Source organism: Pelodiscus sinensis, chromosome 9 (assembly GCF_049634645.1).
Source record: "Pelodiscus sinensis isolate JC-2024 chromosome 9, ASM4963464v1, whole genome shotgun sequence".
Taxonomy (NCBI): domain Eukaryota; kingdom Metazoa; phylum Chordata; order Testudines; family Trionychidae; genus Pelodiscus; species Pelodiscus sinensis.
The window spans coordinates 29325959-29349443 of NC_134719.1; the positions used below are offsets into that span (position 1 = coordinate 29325959).

At 37.6% G+C, this 23485-nt stretch overlaps 1 protein-coding gene across 4 annotated transcripts in view; it reads left to right on the forward strand.

Annotated features, from left to right (window-relative positions):
• The window catches only part of PRKACB (protein kinase cAMP-activated catalytic subunit beta), a 128527-nt gene extending 105269 nt beyond the window's left edge, over positions 1–23258 (forward strand). For all 4 annotated transcript variants that reach the window (XM_075936350.1, XM_006120295.4, XM_006120294.4 and 1 more), the window contains 6 exons: positions 562–644; positions 1210–1336; positions 4755–4850; positions 7590–7712; positions 13161–13325; positions 21017–23258. In XM_075936350.1, coding sequence (XP_075792465.1) covers positions 562–644; positions 1210–1336; positions 4755–4850; positions 7590–7712; positions 13161–13325; positions 21017–21142 — 720 coding nt within the window. In that variant the 3' untranslated portion in view covers positions 21143–23258. The remainder of the gene's footprint in view (positions 1–561; positions 645–1209; positions 1337–4754; positions 4851–7589; positions 7713–13160; positions 13326–21016) is intronic.
• Positions 23259–23485: the final 227 nt, after the last annotated feature.

Consider the following 23485-nt stretch of genomic DNA (forward strand, 5'->3'; position numbering starts at 1 on the left):
CACATCTGCAGTGATCAGTAACAGAACAAGGTCAATACTGAAGACCTTCTTTAACATGAAAGAGGACCAATATATCTCTCAAAACTCAAAGTTCTGCATAAAATACAAGTCTGCAGTATGAGCCTACAGTAAAGGGAAAATGTCTATACCTCCCCTTCGCATCCAAACCTGGTCAAAAATAGGTCAACTGCAACAGAGGGGATCAAAATTAAATCTTAAGGAGTTCTGCAGCACAGAGAGTGTTTAAAAAAAAAAAAGGGTTTCCCTTTGGAAGAGTAAATCCAGGTGATAATGCTTTGTATATAGAGAGAACTGTTTAATTGTGTTTTGGATACCCACATTACAGCATGGAAAAAGCCCTTATTGGCAGCCTTGCCTGAAGTTGAGTAAGCCTTGACATTAGCTTCTAGTTTGATGCCACCATGTCATAGCCAATGTGTAATGAAATTTTATTTCTTTAGTAAAAAGTATAATGGGCTTTATTTGGAAAATTGTTTTCTAGACAGATTCCAGAATATTGATTTTAAAAAAATTATGTGGATCTTTTTGTTTGATTTTTAGGACAATTCTAATTTATATATGATTATGGAGTATGTTCCTGGTGGTGAAATGTTCTCACATCTAAGAAGAATTGGAAGATTCAGGTAAGATATTTATTAGATTCTTAAAAAATAAAAATCTGAAATTCCTAGTGTGTGTATTTTTCTTAAAACTGTTGTTAGAGTTTTAATTACATGGGTATGTGCCTTTTAATTTTCCCCTTTTCAGCAAGCTCAAATTATACAGTAAAAGTCTCCTAATACAGTTTATTAGTTTGCAATTAGTTAATGTAGGCTTTCATAATCTGTACAAGAGAAAATCCTGGTATGGCATATACATTAATGTTGACAGTGTTTTGGGTTTCTAAAAGTCAGTCCAAAGTCCAAGTGAAATGAAAACATTATCTTACAACAAAGCAGAAATTAAATAAACAAAAAGATTCGCTCTAAAGAGCACATTATTCCCTTGTATTCCATGAGCAATTTTTAATCTTATAAATCCTTGAGGTTTGAGAGTATGGTTATTTGGATACTGAAATCTTATTAGTTGCATTTGTTCTTTTCTGTCATATAAATAACGAGGAAACAATTGCTTGATATTTAAATTGTTTAGAGATGTAAGATTATAAGGTTGTTGTTAGAGGCATAACAATGTTTTAATTCATTGCAGTGAGCCACATGCACGGTTTTATGCAGCTCAGATAGTGCTAACATTTGAGTACCTCCATTCACTAGACCTCATCTACCGAGATCTAAAGCCTGAAAATCTTTTAATTGACCAACAAGGATATATCCAGGTATGCTGCAGTTCAACATTTATATATTTGGGAGTTTTATGTTGTGTTGGAGGGCAGGTAGTTCTAGTGTCTTTGAGTTACAGGCAATCACAAACCTAGTTGAAGCTGGTAAATGTGACAGCCATCTTCTATTCAGACTAAATGTTAAGTGCCCTTTATGTTTAGTAGCGGCTGAAACAATAAGAAGTCACTGCCCACATCTCTGACCCTCATGGGAAGGCTGGAGTAGAATATGAGCTAAGCAGTCTGAAAGGTTTTTCATTTGGGTCTGAATAAAAGTGAAGGGGAATTGGCATTGTTTGGTGGAGCTGTTTGTAACAGTGAACCAGAAACAGTCCAACTGGAAAGCAAGCCGAGATCCAGAACAGGCAATATGTAAAGCACTGATGACTTGGCCTTGAGAGAGAACCAAAAGAGAGCTTTTGGGGCAAAGTTCTGATTAGGGAGAGGCTTGGAATTGTGAGCAAATAAGTTGCCTCCTGTTGTTTGATTCCTGTTGTGCTCAAGGAAACAACACTGTATCTTATTTGTAAATACACTGTCTTCAATTTCTTCTCATAACAAAAAAACCTACAAAACCCAAATATTGGCTAACCCACAAACTAAGAAAGGGTAAAAGGTTCATGCCAATGTAAATATTTCAATGTCAGACAAGAACAGTTGTTGAACTTAAATATCAAGTTCTAGAAGCTTCAGAAAACTCCCATAAGGCACCTTCTGCATGTGCCATAAGAGTGCTAACTGTGCATTCCTTCATACAGCATAACTGCAAATAAAAATTCTCTCTTGATAAGTTTGATTATAAGTGTGAATATTCTAAAACAAGTAACCTCAATAATTTTTCTACTCAGCTTGAAAGTATAAATGGAATAGGAAATGGAAAAGAAAAAGATCAGTCTTGATGATTGGGCTATTTCCAGTAAAATCTTTGTAAGAGCTATCTGTCTTTGCAAAAAATAATATGTATTTGTCTTGTAGTGAATGGGTGGCTTTGGGATCATTGTAAATGTTTGTTTGAGACTGGAAGATCAGGGTTTGGTTTTTTTTGTTTTGTTTTCTGTTTTTTGGCGGAATAAATGCTAACACAGGTTATGCCTAGACTACATCCCTCTGTCACCAGAGGGATGTAAATTAGACATACTGAAATTGCTAATGAAGTGGGGATTTAAATTTCCTGTGCTTCATTAGCATAAAAATGGCCGCTGCTTTTTGTTGCCATGGAGCTTTGGCGATGAAAAGCGACAGTCTAGCCACAGTTCTATTGTTCACAAAAGCCTTTGGCGACAGATCCCTTATGCCTCGTAAACTGAGGTACACAGGATCTGTCGTCAAAGGCTTTAGTGAGTGATAGATCCACGGCTAAAATGACACTTTTTGTTGCCAAAGCTCCGTGGCGACAAAAAGCGTCTGCCATTTTTATGCTAATGAAGCATGGGAGATTTAAATCCCTGCTTCATTAGCAATTTCGGTATGTCTAATTTACATCCCTCTGGCGACAGAGATGTAGTCTAGACATAACCGCAGAGAGTGAGATGTTTATCTGGGTGAAACTTCTAATTTTCTTTCACATAAAATAATCCTTTTGTAGTGGAGCTATGGAAACATTCCTCTTCTATTTTGCATCTCTTTGCATGTAAAGGAGTTTGTATTGAATAGTACATACCGTCTGAGAAAATGTCACATTATATCAGACACATTACATATACAGAAATTATATCAGAAATTACTATATTCTGAAAAGACCTCCTTTATTCTATTATGTAATATTACACTGATGGTGTCAAAATAATACGTATAATCCTTATTCAGTTGCACCATAAAAATCTCACAGATTTTCAAGGAGTTACTGATTTCTTGACCAACTTTTTTTTCTGATCCAGTTGTCCAGTTATTCATAGAATCTACAGAAGTTGTGACATAAGAACAGCCGTACTGGGTCAGACCAAAGGTCCATCTAACCTAGTAGCCTGTCTGCCGACAGTGGCCAGTGGCAGGTGCCCTGGAGGGGGTGGACCGAAGACAATGACCAAGCGATTTGTCTCGTGCCATCCATCTCCAGCCTCTGACAAAACAGAGGCCAGGGACACCATTCCTACCCCCTGGCTAATAGCCTTTTATGGACCTAACCTCCGTGAATTTATCTAGCTTCTCTTTAAACTCTGCTATAATTCTATCCTTCACAGCCTCCTCTCGCAAGGAGCTCCACAGGTTGACTATGCGCTGTGTGAAGAAGAACTTTCGCTTATTAGTTTTAAACCTGCTACCCATTAATTTCATTTGGTGTCCTCTAGTCTTTATATTATGGGAACTAATGAATGACTTTTCTTTATTCATCCTCTCCACGCCACTCATGATTTTATATACCTCTATCATATCCCCCCTCAGTCTCTTCTTTTCCAAACTGGAAAGTCCCAGTCTCTTTTGCCTCTCTTCATATAGGACCTGTTCCAAACTCCTGATCATTTTAGCTGCCCTTTTCTGAGCCCTTTCCAAGGCCAACATATCTTTTTTTGAGGTGAGGAGACCACATCTGTACACAGTACTCAAGATATGGGCATACCATAGTTCTATACAGGGGCAGTAAGATATTCTGTGTCTTATTTTCTATCCCTTTCGTAATAATTCCTAACATTCTATTTGCCTTTTTGACTGCCGCAGCACAGTGTGTGGACGTTTTCAGAGAACTATCCATGATAACTCCAAGATCTCTTTCCTGATTTGTCGTAGCCACATTATCCCCCATCATACTATATGTATAGTTGGGGTTATTTTTTCCAACATGCATTACTTTACACTTATCCACATTAAACTTCATTTGCCATTTTGTTGCCCACTCACTCAGTTTTGTGAGATCTTTTTGAAGTTCTTCACAGTCTGCTTCTGTCTTGACTATCTTGAACAGTTTAGTATCATCCGCAAACTTTACTACCTCACTGCTTGCCCCTTTCTCTAGATCATTTATGAATAAATTGAATAGGATTGGTGATCCATTATCAATAATCACATTTTTCAACATTTTAGCTATATTTAATTAAAAAACTGAAATATCAATAAGGGACTTTTAATACAAATATAGCTCAACTGTAAGATTAATACTCCATGCGTTAGCTCTCATTGCTTTGCATTTTTAATGCTGTAGCTTGTAGTAAGGGTGGAGTACCTGCCATGTCTTTCCTTTTTTTTTAAAATAATTTTTTTCATAAGTTTTGTCTGAATTAGAGGATCAGAACAACTGGTTAAACAAAGATGAAGTCTTATGTATTATTCAATATGGTGTACTGCTTATGTATGAAATGTATGTATTATTCAATATGGTGTACTGCTTATGTTGATGAAAACACTTTTGAAAGCATTCTTCAAATTGATTTTTTTAAATTACATTTGTGACTAATTTTAAGTACTTTCCTTTGTACTACAGGTCACAGACTTTGGGTTTGCAAAAAGAGTAAAAGGAAGAACTTGGACATTATGTGGAACTCCAGAATACTTGGCTCCTGAAATAATTCTCAGCAAGGTATTTCAATATATATAATATTGCTTAAGAACAAGCACTGTCTTGTTGTTCAAGCCTAATATTTTATCCAGTTTAGAATTCCTTATTTAATGATGAACATCTGAGTCAGCTGCGGTAGCTAGGCACTTGTGAAAATCAGTCCATGAACTGCCAGTACTTAGTAAAGTACACAAAATGCAATCAAATATGTTAGAGATTATTAAAAATATTCCAAATTATCTCATATAACACACTCTTAACGTAGCCTTGGAAAATTCTATTCTCACGTTTGCAAGTAACTTTTTGGGAGGCAGAAATCAAATTATTATTATTAAGTATTTTCTCACATTACCGTTTTTCATAAGTATGCCAGTTTTGCCTGCTCTGGTATATTTTCTTGTTTTAATGAACTAGTAAACAATTCCAGAAAATAACCAGACCTGCATACTGGATAAACAGTAGGAATTTGGGAATCACCCCACTCGGGGAGTATTTCAACCTGTAAGTATTGTGCATTAAATCTTTTTTTAAAAGTCTTTTTAAATAACAATAAAAAAGTCAAATGTAATATTTAATTTAACAAAAGTATCTGAATGGAGAAGGAATTATTATAATTAATACTTGGCTTTTATGTAAAATTTTTCATCAATAGTTTTCAAGGTGCTTTACAAAGGAAGGCAAGTATCATTACCCCTGTTGAACATATGCCTCCTTATTACACAAACATTTTATCTATTGTCCGTAAAATTAATTGAAAATAATTGTAACTTTCCAAGGCCTTAGTGCTGAAATGGTTCTCCTGCAACTTTTGATGTTAATAATAGTACCTAGCCATTTTATCTTAATAAACTTAACATGTAAAGCAGCACAAGAAGAAGCTGCATTCCTTCCCCTCTCACTTCACTTCATCATATTGATATTAATTTTTTCAGGGAAGATATTGAAGCTTGAGCTCAGGTCCTGGTAAGATCTCAGAAAAAAAGCATATAGTTAAGTGTACTGTTTGCAAATGTATTTTTAATTTAAGTAATAGTAATGTATATGTAAGGGGACTGTTAGCCCCTTACTTAAACTCTGTGGGAGTTTTTTGGCTTGCCAGCTCCCAGTATCAAAAGGGGAAGGGTCCATGAGACTGACAGACCCCAGAGACAATGGAAAGCAGCCAACACTCCAGCTCAGCCTGATTGACAAGTTGGACAGGCCAGTGAGAAAAGCAACCAGGACCCGTCCTCCCTGTGAGCTGGGATTGTTCAGGGTCTCTCTGAGCAAGGAGAGAGCTGAGAGGCTGCTAAGAGGAGTACAAGCTGTGTTGAGGGGCAGTTTTTGCAGCAGCAGAGCCAGACACACACAGTCCAAGGAGCGCAGACCCTGTATTGAGCAGCAGACTGGCAGTGCTCAGAGAGCCAAAAGGAACAGAGAAGCAATGCAAGGAGCTAGAGACTGGCCCAAGCAGCACAGCCTGCAGCTGGATGTGGTGAGCAGCTGGGACCTGCAAAGTGTGGGGAGAGGCTCTGGACTGGGAGAGGGGTCTGGCCACTTAGAGCTTGAGGCTATGTGGTCACTGCCAGAGCAAGCGTGTCCAGCCCGCAGCCCCCCCCCCCCCCTCGCCCCCTGCAGCACATCCAGGGCTTCTAAGGAAGAGACTGTGGACTGTCCTTACACTCTGCAGGCTGCTGTTTTGATGTCCCTGTGCTACAGAGCAGGGCTGTGTGTTCTTATTTAACCATTCTCATTTTTTCTTATTCTTTTCTCTTTAATCAGTTGATGTTTAATAAATTGTATTTGCTTTGACCCTTAGGAAGTGATCACTGGGCCAAGAGGGCCTGCAGTGTAAAGAGAGCACCTTGGAGTGGGGACACCCTAACTCCTGCCCCTAGTGACTACAGGGTCGGGGATTAAGCCCCAGGAGACCTGGGCCCAGCCTTGTTGGGGTTTCGAGGGCTCTGCTACTCAGGAGAGTGGAGGGGGAGCCCTCAGGATCAGGGAAGCCATGGGGTAAAGGAAGTGGGAGCGGGGACTCAGATCCTTTCGCTGGTCCATTTCACTCGGGTGGTATAGAAGCCAGGAAAGTTCCCCACAATAGTGGGACCATTCCCCCACTACATATATTTTCAGAGTAAACAGCTTTTTTTTTTTAACCGTTTCAAATAAATGTAAGTTTAGGTCAGTTAATAGATGAATCAGAAGCAGTTACATAACTAAATACTTTTAACTGGTTCCTATTAAAAGCTTTGAGAGATTTCATTTTAACTTAATTAGTTTTAAGATACTGAAATGGTATGAAGAATGAAACAGTGTGTACTTTACTAGCAGCATGATTGTACTGAATGAAATGTCTTTTAATTGACTGTGAAGCTAAGTTTCATATGATGAGGTTGCTTTCAAATAAAGACCTGGGCCCCATTATTTCATTTCTGTGGGAAGGTTGCTGTGTGGTTGTTATCTATGCTTTCTTCTGATTGGGTAGGTTGTTATATTTGTGTAGAGTCCCATTAGTTTCACATAGGCTCTGCTCAAGCACAGGAATCTGTGCAAGAATTTTAAAACCTGAACAGTGAACTAAATCTTATACTGCATCATCCATTTGTGTTTTAAGTCTACTACAAATTGTAAATCAGGAGGTAGCCCATTCATTTTGAATGATTCTGTGTTTTAATGTTTTATACTAATACTATATATTTTGTATTTATAAGTGCATAGGAACTGTTAAATCTTATGAACTATTATAACAACAGTAATATTTTCCCTCTTATATCTCAGGGTTACAACAAAGCAGTGGACTGGTGGGCATTAGGAGTGTTAATCTATGAAATGGCTGCTGGATATCCTCCATTCTTTGCAGATCAACCAATTCAGATTTATGAAAAGATAGTTTCTGGAAAGGTATACAAAAGGAGTCTTTTCTTTAAAAAAAAAATCTTTGTATCATTGTCTCTGAGGTGCTGTTCCTATACCCTGATTGTCTGCTGAGTAGATATACAATGAACTGATTTATTAGAGGTTGATCCATTTAGATAGATCATTAGAAATGTCCATATCATGTACTTTTGTATCCATGGACATTCTTAATGCAATAATAAAGTGCATTATTTTTCAATCTCTAGAATATTGCTGTCTTTAAAGTTTAAAAAAAGAGATTGTTGGATTCCCACATCCCATATTTTATGTTTTCCTGGTTAAAAGAAAACACTGAAGTAATCCAATAATTATTTGTCACAGATCCACAGGATTTATGATACCCCAAGCTTTGAATAGTCTCTAGGAGGCACCCCTTCAGTGTGCCAAACATGAAAAAGGTCTCTCTCTTCCTGGACAGAGTAGGCCATGCAGCTCATGGCCTCCTTTAGACTGAACTTCTGGGGCTCCAGTACTTTTATTTCATATAATGAATTGTGCTCAGCAAATCCAGCTGAGAGAGACTTCTGGTAGAGACTTGGGCACTCTTCAGGGACTCATGAGCCTCACTAAACATTGGCAATATCACTCAGTGTTGTCAAAACAGTGGGGTTTATTTATCAACACAGCAATGAGAATCCGAATCCGTAGGTTATCACAGAAAAACCATAGCCCAATCTAGTTAACCCAGAGCCCAGCCGAGATGTAAGAAGCCCCATTGTTCAAGTTCTGTCTCTCTCGCAGATCTGGTAAGACAGCTTACTTCCCTCCAGCTCTGTAAATATCTACACTAAAATGTAGCTCCTACTGATGAAATTCATGCACCACAAAGACTTAATAACTCCACCTCTGTGAGAGGTGTAGCCCTTAAGTCAACAAAGTTAAGTCAACATGGTGTTAGTGTGGGCACTGCATTGCTTACATCGACTGTCGTTGCCTTTCAGAAAACTTCCTGCAGTCTTCTTTATATGCAGTGTGCCTCAGCTGGCACATGACCAGGATCCATATCTTATGTCAGTTTAATCAGTGTACAACCACCACAGTAATTGTAGTGTAGACTTGCCCTCAGTATGAGAGTATGTGAAAATGTGTCCCAACTCCCTCAAGAAGGAAAAATAAATGCTCTAAGATTTAAACCAGTTAAAGACGAGTCTTTTATTGTACTGAGGCATTATAGCTCCAACTGTGGCAAAGAAATGATAATCTCATATCTGGAATAGGAAACCAATTAGAAATTTGGAACAGGGAGACAATTCCAAGAAGAAAAGTGAGAGAGAAGATATACAAGCAATGGACTCATAAATGGGAAAGATGTCCCATGCAGACATTAAAGAGAATCAGTTTGTCATTCAATCAGTGGTATTCCAATATTCCTGATAGACTGCAATGAAATAGTGTTAAAAGGACAGTAGAGATGAGATACATTTTTCTCCGTTTATGGGGAATGCTCCAAAATTAATCTTTGGAGAAAAGAAATAATATAAAATAATCTTAAATATGAGGCTTCATATAATTAAGCCAATGTGCATCAGTGCAGCATACTGACACCTTTTTTTCCATTTAACTTCATGTGTGAGAAACAAAGTAAAAATGAAGAACTATGAGATGATAAATTCTTAGCAGTTTTACTGCACTGATCACTTGCTGACAGGAATTATCTATTAGGAAGGAAAAGGAGAACAACTGAATAGTTTGTGGGAAGTAGCAACGTGTGGGGCAGGACAAAAAAGAGAGAACTAGAAGAGGATGGCCTATTAAACTGGTAGGCATTGACCTGTACACTATATCATTTCAGTGAGAGACCTCATCAGATCTATTACTATAAATAGAGTTAACTGGTTCACCACTACTTGCACAAAAGATCTTGGGGAAAGCACAGGGGGGTGTTGGTGATTCAGATATAGGCATTCTTCTTTCCAAGTCAGTATGGAGCCTATGTTGTAGCATAGAATATTGCTTCTTAGGAGTCTTATCTTTTGAATGAAATACAAAACTGAGGACACTTGTGAGCACTAAATTTCCTATTGCTCTTCCTATAAAAATAGGCTATTAATTTATTTGGTTGCATTTTCCCCATGGCTGTGTCCAGACTCAAGGGTTTTTTCGAAAAAAGTAGCCTTTTTTCGAAAAAACTTCACCTGCATCTAGACTACAGCCACGTTCTTTCGAAATTAAATCGAAAGAACGCGGCTTTTCTTTCGACGGCGGAAAACCTCATTTCACGAGGAAGAACGCCTTTTTTCGAAAGTGCTCAAGGCGTTCTTGAATGCAAACAGGGCTTTTTCGAAAGAGAGCATCCAGACTGCCTGGGTGCTTTCTTTCGAAAAAGCGGCTTGCTTTTTCGAAAGAACTGCTTGCAGCCTAGATGCTCTTTTTCAAAAGAGGCTTTTTTGAAAGTTTCTAACAAATGTTAGAAAAACTCTTCACTGAAAGTTTCTTTAAACTATCTATTCATGTTGGTAAGATTTTCAGTCATTATTACCACTAAATTTTCTCTAGTTTTATCATTTTATATTTTTACTGTCTCTGGGAAGGAAATATGGCTTACTGGGTGGGGAGCTGCATTTTGAACCCAAGAGTATCGGGTTAGTTCTCAGCTCAGACACAGATTTCTTATGTCACCTCAAGCAAGGCATTTTACCTATTCTCTTCCTCAGTTCCCCACCATTAAAATGGGATTAATGTTTACCTGCCTCTCAGAGTGTTTTGGGAATAATATTAATTAATAAATGTAAAAACAGTGAGGAGTGTTGGTCTTTACAGTGCCTTCTTGTTTTTGCTGAAACAGACTAACACAACTACCTCTCTGAAATTAATCATTAGAAACCACTCAGATGCTTCACTAATGAAAGCCATATGCATGCCTAGACACACACATCAAAAGAGCATACCAGGCTATCAGATCTGATGATTTTTCCACATCTCTTCACAGAATAAATAGTTCTGCATTTTGCATTTAACTCTCAAGTTAGTTATTTAAGGACATTTCATAGCTACAGACATACCATGGTCCTAGGGTTGCCAGATGGTTTAACAAAAAATACCTCCAACCGCCCCCCCCCCCCCAAAAGGGAAAAAATTCTGTGGGGGGGGGAAAGGGGGGAGACCAAAGTTATTAAGCAAAAAAAAGGGGGGGATGGGAAGACCAAAGTTGTTAAGCAAAAATTGCACTACTCCCTCCAGTTTGGGACCACACACTAACCTCCAATGCACCCACCCCTCCCTCTGAGCCAGGCCCCCTAAAGCCCCCCCATCCCAGTGCACTCATCCTCTCCCAAGCCAGGCATCCCCAGTGCTGGGAGTGTCCTGCCCTAATCAAATCCCCCTGGCAGAGCCAGGCACGGCGGAACAATCTGACTTTTAAAGTGGCTGCTCCTGCCTCAGCTCACATTGTAGAGAGAGGGAGGCATCATGTGGCCAGCTCCCAGGACTCTGCTCAAAGGGCCACATGGACCAGAGCAGCGTGCGCTCCTCTCCCACCCCAGCCTGGTGCACCCCCAGCGTGGCACCCAGCAAGTGCCCCTTCGCTCCCCCCTTCACTACGCCTCTGCCGCACTCCCCTTCCCCCGCCAGACGCGGCAGAGGAAAATTGTCCCCGCCGGGCTTCCGTCTAAGGGAAACAGGAAATACCCCAGACATTTTTTTTTAACTGGACGGAGCCTGCAAATACCAGACTGTCTGGGTGAAAACCGGACACCTGGCAACCCTACACGGGCCAACTAGAAAATTCTGAAAGTGTGAACATGGCAAGAGAGAATTCTTTTCAGTTTCAGATTCTGCATTAGATTTTCTGATAGTGCTTCTTGGATATATAAGGCCTTGTGAAACTATATAATGAAACCTGTATTCAGCAAAGCTATGCTAAATTGATCAGACTGAAGTTTAGGGAGCTGATACAGGGCATACCATGCATTCAAAGTTACACAGAAAACAACTTCATTTGTAAACTTACACATTATACTGCACTTTCTGTACATTGCATCACTTGTTTGGTTTTTTGGGTTGGATTGGTTACTTTGTACGAACCCCTCCAGCTGTTCTTGTACTATCCACACTTGACCTACTTTTTACCTCATCTCTACGTCCTTAATATATTTTGTCCATTGGTCTCCTGTCCATAGTAAATGGTTTCCAGGGTGTTCTTCCTCTTATCTTGCTGGCTCAGACATTCTGTCTTTTAACCTACTGATCGATTTACTTATCTTGTTTAGCACAAATATTCCGTTTTCAGTCTGATGATCTTTTTACCTCTTGAATTCTATCTTCCAAGAAATGAGGCCTCCATTCAGGTGTTGATGACTCTTGCCAGTCCAGGCCTCAGCTACAGTTGTATACATTTAGCTTACCCTTTCTCAGGCGGTCTACACTGACAATTAAAAGACAAAACTTTTTGTTAAGAGGTGCCAACTCTTCTGCGACACCCTGTTCCCCATAACCCCAAAAGACAAGTTTTGCCTCATCAAATTCCAGTGTGAACAGCGCATAGTTGACAGGAGCACTTTCCTGCCTGCAATCCAAATGCCAGTCATTAAGGATGAAAGTATGTTATCGGCAAAAACAGGGACCACTCTGTGCAATTCTAGTGGCACAGGTGTGTCAACATGGCCAAGCTGCGTAGTAGTTTTGTAAGGGGGAATAAAATCCTGTAAGTTTTAAACCTGTTATAGATAAACTTTTTGTTATACTAAGGAGTTTATAGCTCCATCTGTGGCAATGTGAGTTTTAGTCGTTTCATCATTATCTCATGGTTTTTGTTTTTATTTTGTAGGAGGTTTTTTTAAAAAATTGTTTCCCTGTTAATTTTCATAGATCTTATATATTTGGTCCTCTTTTCTATAATTATGCTTTTCCAGATCAGAATTAAAATTGCTGTCCTACTTTTCAGCATCATTTTTCAACTTTTTATTTATCTGATTTGACCAGAATAAGTGGGTACATACAAACTTTCATGTCTAAGTCAGGTGAGTATCTCCTCTTTACTGGAAACATCAGTTATAGTCTCAAAAATTGGAGGTAAAAAACTGAGGCTAGCTTTAAATTTGGTTTTAAAAATTATTGGATGAAAGAGGACTTGTACGTGTTGGAGGAACATCAGTTAGTAAAAACGAAATTAGCTTTTTACAAAACCACCACTGTATGGTAAAAATTCCACATAAATAAATAATCCAAAGACAGACAAGACCTAGAAATTTCAGCTCAAGAATTTCAATTTTGACAAAGTATGTACCATTGAAAAATACCCCTTGAAATCAAAATGGATAAACAACCTTAACTCCATGTGTCTCCGTGTACTACGACTGAGGTGTATAATTTAATTGGAAGTGTAGAATGATGCCACAGTTTTAATTTCATGAGCATTGTTCTCTTTACTTCATAAAAGGGAAGAAAAAATCAAATTTAATCTATATTCTGTTAATTTATGTGTGTGTTTTTTAGGTACGGTTCCCATCACACTTCAGTTCAGACTTGAAGGATCTACTAAGAAATTTACTTCAGGTAGACTTGACCAAACGATATGGAAATCTAAAGAATGGTGTAAATGACATAAAAAACCACAAGTGGTTTGCTACTACAGATTGGATTGCTATTTATCAAAGAAAGGTAAGACTCTTTCTCATCTAAATAATTAAAATGTTATGTATTTCTGATTTCAAGCAGCAAAATCAGAGCTGGGTATTTCAAATTATATTATGAATAGAAAAGTTAGCAAATTTGACACGCCAAATTCAGATACTCTGAGAAAAGTGTGATATTCCTTAGGATCCTGAAGAATGCATTAAATTAGCAAGAATAGGTATACTTATCCTGGACTTCTTGTGGACTTCCCTGCTGCTGTAATGCAGTTCATGCTCTACTCTAATTTCTTTCTTGACCATCTTCAAAATGAGCTGCTTCTTGCCTCCATAACTTTCTATTTAATCTTTACTGTATAATAGCTGCTGAAATTGTCCCTCCCACAAGAAATCTGTTCTTTGCCTACTTGTTCTCAGAAACCAGCCTGTTTCTCAGCATGGAGATATAGTACTTTGGACTTCATCCAGGGATTTCTCTCCAGTCTTTGCTGTTATGGACCTTTCTTCTGCTGCCTTCCTCTGAGGCAGAGGACAGAACTCAGCAGCAGGCAGAGGTGGATCTCGTTAATCTTATATACATAGAATTTTTTCTTTTTAAATCTTCAGCTGTTTTTCTAGCACTAGTGCAGCTCCATTAGTGGTATCAATGGTGGGAGCCTTCCTAGTGGTTGGATGCATAGCTGGATTTAAATACTACGTTACTCCTAGGCACAGACTGCAGCTGACCTTCATGTTTTCCATAAAAAAATGAAACTTTTAACCCACTTTTAACTTTTAGGTGCCCCTAGACATGTCCTACTGCGACTAATCGGAAATCAGCCCTGGTTGGATGTCAGCATTTTTATTATAATTTTTCTAGATCAGTTCAGTTTCTGGACAGGCCAGAAAATGCTGGCAACAAACCTATGCTAGGGCTCCCACTATTGCTCCCATTGCTGGAATTGTATCAGAATGAGACCGTAACAAAATTCTTATCATAGGTGCAGCAGCTAAGAAGGCTGGCTGAAAGGGAAGGGTCAATTCCTGATGCTGGGAGTGAAGTGGGGTGAGACTTACTGCAGGACCTGAGTCCCAGCAGCTCCGAGAGTCTGCAGTCCTCTGTGTGGTAGCGCCACTTTTGTAGCATTACTAAGAACTTGGAAATTAGCCAGTTCACTGATGGTTTCTGAGATTAAACGTGTGTGTGTGTGTGTGTGTGTGTGTGTGTGTGTGTGTGTGTGTGTGTGTGTGTGTGTGTGTGTGTGTTTAGTTTTAAGGACATGATAACATTTTAAAATTTCATTGGTTTTCTCAAAATTTTGAGAGGGGAAATAATTTATTCAAGTTGAGACATTTATCATAAATGAGTTTTTACGTCAAGTGACACACTTGAGTGAATATTAGTATCTTACGCAAATGTTATGAGGTGTGAATGTTCTGCTATAATAATAATTTTTTTAAAATCATTTAAAGGCCAAACCTAAAATCTAACAATAGCTTATAAAAAGAAACTGGTTGTTTGGTTACACAAATGACAGAACAGTAGTTATTGTAATCACTAATGTGAAGACAGGGTACTATTAACACATCTTGCATTCTTTGTGTTAAGTGGAGACATTTTAAGAAAAGAGTTAGCATTACAGAATTGTAATACTCTTGTCTGTTTTTAAATGCTTATTTAGAACATAGTTCATAAGTAATGGGGGTTCTGCTGGGGTGTGTTTTTGAATTTTTTCTTACAGTAGTACATAAAATATTAAAATATATGTTAGTCTTACCCTCACAGAAGTAAGAAATATCCAAAAATAAATTAGTGGCACAACTATTATTACTTTATATTACCATTTGGAAAATTTAATTAAGAATGGCTTTGAAATTATTAATTATTGGAAATAAATACTGCTATTAGACAAAAACAATAATAGTACAGTACAATATTATTGTTATTGAAATCTAGAGATCGACTATTGTGTTTAACACCATTTTTTCACAGTAACTGTCCTCACCAGTGCTTTTTTACAATAGAGGCACTTGCCAAAATTGGACCTATTCTGCATTAGGGATGTAAAATCCCATTGAATTGGTTAACTGGTTAAACCTTAATGGGGTGAGGCTTAGCAGTTAACTGGTTAACCAGTCATATCCATATTCTGCATAATGAAAACAAAGTTTCTTAGCAACTAAAATGGTATGACTAGTACTTTTGTGTTACACTTGTCCATAATACAGTTATTTAATATTTCAGATAAGAGTTGATCCTCTTTCTTTTTATGCACACACAGGTATTTATTAAAACAATGCCTGGTAACATGGCTTTAGTTAAGGCTGAGCAGTACAGGAAACCGTTGCCATTCATTGCTGCATCTATCGCGAATACTGGGGGCTGCAGCTCCCCAACTCACCACAACTGTCAGGAGCTTCAGGGAACTCACCGCTTCTCCCAGGCCAGGACAGGAGACCGTGAATAGTGATTCCATGAATCATGAGGATCTTCTGTATTTCCATTACATATCCCTGTTCTCATGTGAGCCCACCTGCAAAGATTCCCTTAAGTAGAGATCTGAGAATGATATTGGAGAAAAATAACCCTATGTTGCATGGGCACGTAAACATGTCAGGTTTGGTTATTTCAAATAGCTTAATATCCCAGTTCTATATAACCTAATAGTCTGCTTGTTGTCAGAGAATAATTTGGGAGGAAAGAGAAGAGTATGGTAATAGGAACATATGGCTGCGTAGGTTAAGTATATACATAAGCTTTTGTGCACTCACTTTTTCCTTCTTGCCTTGAGATCAGATGTTCTCTCACTGTACGTTCGTGTAAGGCCAAGTGCAATGAGGCTTGTTCTTCTTAGGGGTTTCTAGCTTTACAAATATTAGAGACTAGTACTGTGGTCCAGACATGCATATATCTACATCAAAGGTGGTGGTAGAGTGGGAAAAAAAGCCGTTTTTGCATAGCTGCTATTTCTTTCCCTCCCAGCACAGGTGTGGCGCAGAATATTGGAGCTTTCCTATGCTGTACTAGATGTAAACATAAATTAATTTCCACCCTTCCCAGTATAGAATGCACTCACTGTCTTCTTCCCATGCTGTTCCAAGTCAGTGCAATAACATGGCACCCTTTGCTCTATGCAGATCATAACATTAGGATCCAATGTTAAATAATAGTTGATGTTTTCTGATCACAATTTCTTTAAATATTTGGCAGTCTGTCAGATTCACTGACCTAAATCGCCGCAGACATATTTGTTGCGATCCTCAGAGGTTCCATTCATTTTGCGTCTACTAATATAATTAACCACAGCCTGCTTTAAAAGCAAGAAGAAATTGGCAGAAACACTGTTTGTCCACTTATACATTGCACGGACATATTGTGTCTCTAACATGTAAAATTTTTAGATGAAAACATCACCATACAAAATCATATAAAATAGAATAAAATTCACAAAAATGTTACACTTTTCCATTAACTGTAAGGATTTTACTATAGGTAAATGGTGATACCAGAATTAAGGTATTTTGGGGTTCTATGATTACACAATCCACTTAAGCTTTACCTTTTTGGTCATTGTGATATATTGGGATCCCTTGATGTCAACAAAGAATCCACAGTAATGGTCACTATGCAGCATTCCTGTTTTATTAAACTGTATGATTTATTCTTCTCCTCTATCTTAAAAGTCATCACATTGCAGTGAGGCTATGTCTACGCTGGCGTGTTCTCACGCAAAAACTTTTGCGGAAGAGTTCTTCTGCAAAAACTCTTCCAGGAGAGAGCGTCTACACTGGCATGTGCTTTTGCGCAAGAGATGTGCTTTTGCGCAAGACCATCCATGCCAGTGTAGATGCTCTCTTGCGCAAGAAAGCTCTGATGGCCATTTTAATCATAGGGCTTTCTTTCGCAAGAAATTCATGTTGCCTATCTACACTGGCCTCTTCTGGAAGAGCTCTTGCGCAAGAGGGCTTATTCCTGAGTTGGAGCGTCGGAGTTCTTGCGCAAGAAGCCCTGATTTTATACATTAGAACATCAGTTTGCTTGCGCAAGAACATGGGGCCAGTGTACACAGGCAGCAAGTTTTGTTGTGCAAGAGCAGCCGCTTTTGCGCAAGATCACGCCAGTGTAGACACAGTCTGACAGTCCTTCGGGCTAGTGAACGTGGTTGCAGCTCCCTTTGAAATTTTGTTTCTCACACTGCCATGATAAGATATTCCCTAGTGCACAAATTCATTGCTCTTCCTACTCCTGCCTTCACCATTGCTGCTAATATATCCCAGAATGATGTATGCTTTTTTGTTTTTATTGTGCAACAGTATTACACTGTTGGCTCATATTTAACTTGTGATCCATTATGACTCCCAGATGACTCCCAGATGCCTTTATTTTCTAGTACTTCTGGTGAGGTAGTCATTTTCCCATTTTGTATGCGTGCAACTGATTGTTCCGTCTAAGTCTAGTACTTTGCATTTATCCGTATTGAATGTCATTGTATTTACTTCAGACCATTTCTCCAGGTTATCCAAATCATTTTGAATTTTAATCCCATCTTTGAAAGCACTTGCAACCCCTCCCAGCTTAGTATTGTCTTCAAACTTTATAAGTATATGCTCTTGCCATTATGTAAATAATATATTGACCAGAACTGGACCCAGAATTGACCCCTGCAGGACCCCACTCAATATGCCCTTGCAGCTTGACTATGAACCACTGATAATTCCTCTCTGGGAATGGTTTTCCAACCAGTTATGCACCCACTTTATATTAGCACCATCTAGGTTTTATTTTCTCTAGTTTGTTTAGGAGACATGCAAGACTGTATTAAAAGCCTTACTAAAGTTAAGATATGCCGCATCTACTGATTGTTCTCCCTATTTACAAGGCTTGTTGCCTATCAAAGAGAACTGTTAGGTTGGTTCTTTATAAATCCATCCTAACTGTTACTTATCACCTTATTATATTCTAGATGTTTGCAAATTGATTGATTATTTATTTACTCCATTTATCTTTTTAGGTCCTGAAGTTAAGATGACTGGGTCTGTAATTACCTGGGTTGTCCTTATTTCCCTTTTTTTATAGATTCACACTTTATTTGCCCTTTCCTAGCCCTTAAGAATCTCTTCCATCATCCATGATTTTCCAAAGATAATTGCTAATGGCTCAGATATCTCCCCTGTCAGGATTCTAAGACATATATCATAAGGTTCTTGTGACTTGAAGATGTATCACTTTTGTCTAAGTAATTTTTAACTTTTTTCCCTGTTTTAGACTCTGATCTTCCCTCATTTTCACTGGCATTCATTAAACGTTTTGGTGAAAGTTTTAACAAATAAAAAAACATTTAATACTTCTGTCGTTTCCACATTTTCTGTTGTTGTTGTGTCTCCCCGCATTTAGTATTGGTCCCACACCGTTCTTAGTCATCTTCTTGCATCTGATGTATCTGTACAATATTTTCTTGTTAGCCTTTATGTCTCTAGCTAGTTTAATCTCATTTTATGCCTTCTACTTTCTAATATTATCCCTACATAATTGTATTATTTGCTTATAATCAACCTTTGTAATTTGACCTACTTTCCATTTTTTGTAGGACTCTCTTATATATGTATAGATAGTTTCAGATCATTGAAGATCCCCTGGTTAAGACAAGATAGTGTCCTACCATACTTCCTCTCTTTCCTATGCAATGGGATAATTTGCTCATGTCCTTAATAATGTCTCTTTGAAAAACTTCCTGCTCTCTTGAACTGTTTTTTCCCCTTCGTCTTTCTGCTCATTTGACTTTACCTATCAACTCCCTGAGTTTGGTAAGATCTGCGTTCTTGGAATACATTATCTTTACTGTGCTGTTTTTCCTCCTACCATTCCTTAGAATCATGGACTCTTATCATTTCATGGTCACTTTCACTCAAGCTGCCTTCCACTTTCATATTCTTAACCAGTCCCACTCTATCTGTCAAAATTAAATTGAGAACAGTCTGTCCCTTAATAGTTTTCTCCACCTTCTGAAAAAAAATTTAAAAAATTGTTTCCGGTACATTCCAAGCACTTGTTGGATAATCATTACCCTGCTATATTATTTTCTCAACAGATTTTGGGTTAGTTGAAGTCTCCTATTGCTTAATTATAGTTAGAAGTTTTTTACCAATGTGAATCTCCCTGGTCACAAATTAAGATGATTTTTTGGCATATCCTCAGTGGATTGAGAGAAAATTGATCACTGTCCTCTTTCTTAGAATCTTTACCTAGTTGAAGACTTTTATCATGCCCAGTTGAACTGATTATGCTCAATTCTTTCAAACCTCCCTCATAACTCGTATTTTCTAAACCACAAAGATCCATCATTCTAGTATCCATTTTTAATACTCTTTGTTCGCAAAAGACAATAATGTGTCTCGTGGAGAATCTGCAAAAAGGAGAGGATTATTGAATTTAGTCTAGAGTGAATCTGCTCATTTCAGTTTTACTCTTAAAATTAACTATAGGGAAAATATAGTAGAGTCTTTGAGCTCATTTGCATTGAATGCTGTGAATAATATCTTTGGAAAGAATAGAAATAACCTGTAACAGGTTGGATAATTGGTTGGATTTACTGGATTTACGTCCAGGTGTCAACCTTTTGAGACGTGCTGATACTAAACCTCTGTGGTTGTCATGGAGATGACATCATGGTTCTCCTCATACAAATAAGTATAGGGAAAGAGTTCCCTGGATTTTTTTTTAAATATTTCCGTAGCCCTTCATGTCATTGATCTTGCCCCAGGCCTAGGCCTGGTTGAATGGGCTCTTGCTTTTATTTAAAAAGACTTTTCTTCTTAGGGAGATCTCAGAGTAATATGGAATAATTGTCATGAGAGATTCTGAAAGTTATATTTGAGCAACATGTATGTGAAGCTAGGAAAGATAAGGGAAAGATTTGGATCGTGATCCAGTGCATAATACTGATGATTCACAACATCTCCTTCCATTATACTCAGTGCTAGCTCTCTCCTTTCTTTGTACCTGGCTGAGATAGAGACATGAAATGAAAGCAAATTAGTTAATGTTCAGTGCAAGCAAGGTGGTAGTAAGCAAGAAAAGTGCCCAGGAGTTTCAGTGGATATGATGTCCGTCCCTGTTGTTGGGTATTGCCTAGCCTTTTGGGATGGAATTTTTTAATCGGGGAAGTTTGGATCCCAGATTGCCCCAGGATTCCTAGGTATTTCTACTGTCCAAGATTCCATTTTTCCATCTTTTAACCATTGTGATAGTTTCTCTTGCATCTAGACCTCACCACATTATTTCTACCTTTGTCATCTCCAGAAAGGCTATTGTCAACAGGGAATCATTTCCCCTGTTGGAATTTGGGACATTTGACCACGTGCATCATAAGAAACAGTTGTATTTGCTCAGGCTTTTGTCTGAGATAGTGACTATGATAAGGGTGGTAATCTTTCTCTGGATGAAAGTTTATTTTATTTGACATTTGTTAATAAGTGATAATGTTTTCAAATTTTTGTGCATGCATCTAGATACTTCTTGATACATTCATTTTTACAAAGCCCTAAGTAAATGTCATAATGAATTATACTAGATAAAGTTATTCTGGTTAAGTTTTCTCTCTTGCATGTGAGAAAGGGATGCTGATGGAGTATTGAGATTTTTTTTTAAGCTTATTACCATATCCGTAAAGCTAAACAGTACATTTTTACTTGTTTGCTCTTTTAAACTTACATTATATATGATTTTGCTCTCAAATACAGGTAGAAGCTCCATTTATACCAAAGTGCAGAGGACCTGGAGATACCAGCAACTTCGATGACTATGAAGAAGAAGATATTCGTGTGTCTCTAACAGAGAAATGTGCAAAAGAATTTGCTGATTTTTAGTATGTGCAAAAGGACAAGATGACATCAGGACTCACTGGGATCTTTGCACTCTATTAACTGATGAGGTGAAGCTGAGACAGTCATATGTCAAAACAGTTACCTAGTTACTTCATTCCACAAAGCTGACTAAGGTCTTTATTGCCATCTTCCATGTGTGCAATTTGCACCAACCCTTATAACTAGGCACAATTAAGCAAGCACTGTTTTGCTGTGTCACAGAATTCTAGACCACTTTCCTACTTATCTTTGGTTTCTATTGTTTCATTTGTTTCTGTGTAATGTTCATTTCCCCCTTTTAAAATGAAGTAGTTTTTTACCCAAGAATGCTCCATTTTATTTTGAATAATGTATTTGTGCGAGTGAAATGGAAGGTGTTGCGGCTACTGTGATTTAGACTGAAGTGAAAGATAAGTGTTGCTTCTAGTCTGTGCCAGCCAATACTTCTCGTCTGTCTTTGATCTGAGACCGCAGTTGATGATTATTATTATTATTATTATTATATATATATTTGGTAGCTCAGACTAAATCTAGCCAACGTTTTTAGCATTTTTGAAGGTAGTATTTATCGTCACATAAGTCTATGCTAAATTAACTTAAAAACATTACTTCCTGGCGACTGACCAAAATTAGCATAAATTGGACAGCTTAAATAGGGGACAATAGCTAGACCCTGTGCCTTGGTTTTCTACATACCTACAATTCTCTTCACTGCCTCCTTCCTTTGTATTCCTCACCAGGGCAGTAGGTAAATATGCTATAACCAGACTGCCATGGAAAGCACACAATCTCATTGAGCAGTAACAGTTCCACCAAGTCAGGGCCATATTTAACCAAGTAAATATCCAGGTTGATAAGTGCTGAATGGGTTTTTTAACAACGTAAACCCAAACTCTTAAAAGAAGTTTTGGTCAGTATTGTAAGAGATTATGATTAACTAAAAAAAGTCAATGTTGTGTTTCCTGAAGTATCTAGTATCTCATTAAATATACCCTTTTTAACTTAAAAAAAGGCTTTGGTTTAAAATACAAAATAAAAAAGTTCCCTGTCATTAGCTATGAAGAAACAAGTGGGTTTAGCAAATGCCAAGTAATATGGATGCATTGCTAGATAAACATGGTTTTTTGTTTTGTTTGTTTTTGTTAGCTGTTAAAAAAGAAAAGAGGTTATTGCCAAGCTTTTATTCTGGTATACTATATTAGTAAATTGAGGATGGAGTACTTCTAGATCGTTTGATTTTTAATTAGTGCTTCATTAATGTGTTAAGAGACATAGCTAAAACTTGCCATCTTTTTTTTTAAGTTTTGTTGTGTCTTAATTTCTAGCCTGCTCCCTTTCAATGAAACAGAATGTATGATCACAGATATAAGAATTTGGGCTTGTATACTCTCACCAACTGACTTAAGATACTGCTACCATGTACTAGCTTTTGGCACTTTTACACATTTATTTCAGTGTTGATTAATAATCAGTGGCTCAGCACATTATTTTTTGCTTTTAAACGTATCCATGCTATTTTTATTTGTACACTTGATTCTGGATAACTCGGTGACCTGTCTAAAACAGCACATCTAAACAGTTTAAAATAAACTAGGCTCATATTTTATGATCAATTTACATGCATACAAGGATGATTCATTTTTATTAAAGCTGATCTATCTTGATACATAGCTACTGTATTTGTTTGAATGTCAGTGCAGAGGAACCATTGACATTGCATCTTTTTAATCTGTATGACACTCCTTTAAGAAAAGCCTTTGTAGACATTTTACAAACCATATGAGCTATACCATCCAACATTAAGTATGTCTTTAGGTTGTCAAGCATTTTTGCACAATGTCATTAGGAGGCTGATGCTGATTGCAGCCTTTGTTCACCCATATTTACATATGTACAAGAAAAGTATAAGATACTTTGCTGTAGCAAATTTTATGTAATAAAAATATATCATCACGTTAATAAATTAAAGAAAAACTCTTTGTATAAAATGTTAAAATCTTTTGTATTTCATTTAGACTGAGGACATGCTGTTGTATGCTAGCTGTATGCGATAAATTCTACAGTAACTTTGTTGTCATTTATGAACTTTAAAAGATTTTAATAAATGCTGGAGATCACATTTTGATTGGTATTTTAATTTTCAGTCATTATTTATAGTCAAATATGGTTCCGAGATTTTCTGTTCTGTAAAATACTGTGATCATTCACCCTAGTAGAACAGTAAAACAGAGGAGTCTAGGACATTAATTCTAACCTGTCTATTTGATATCCAGATTAAACTCTAAATGGACATAAATTGAAAAGGCCTCTTAATAATTCCATGACAATATGCTACAGGTTGGACTT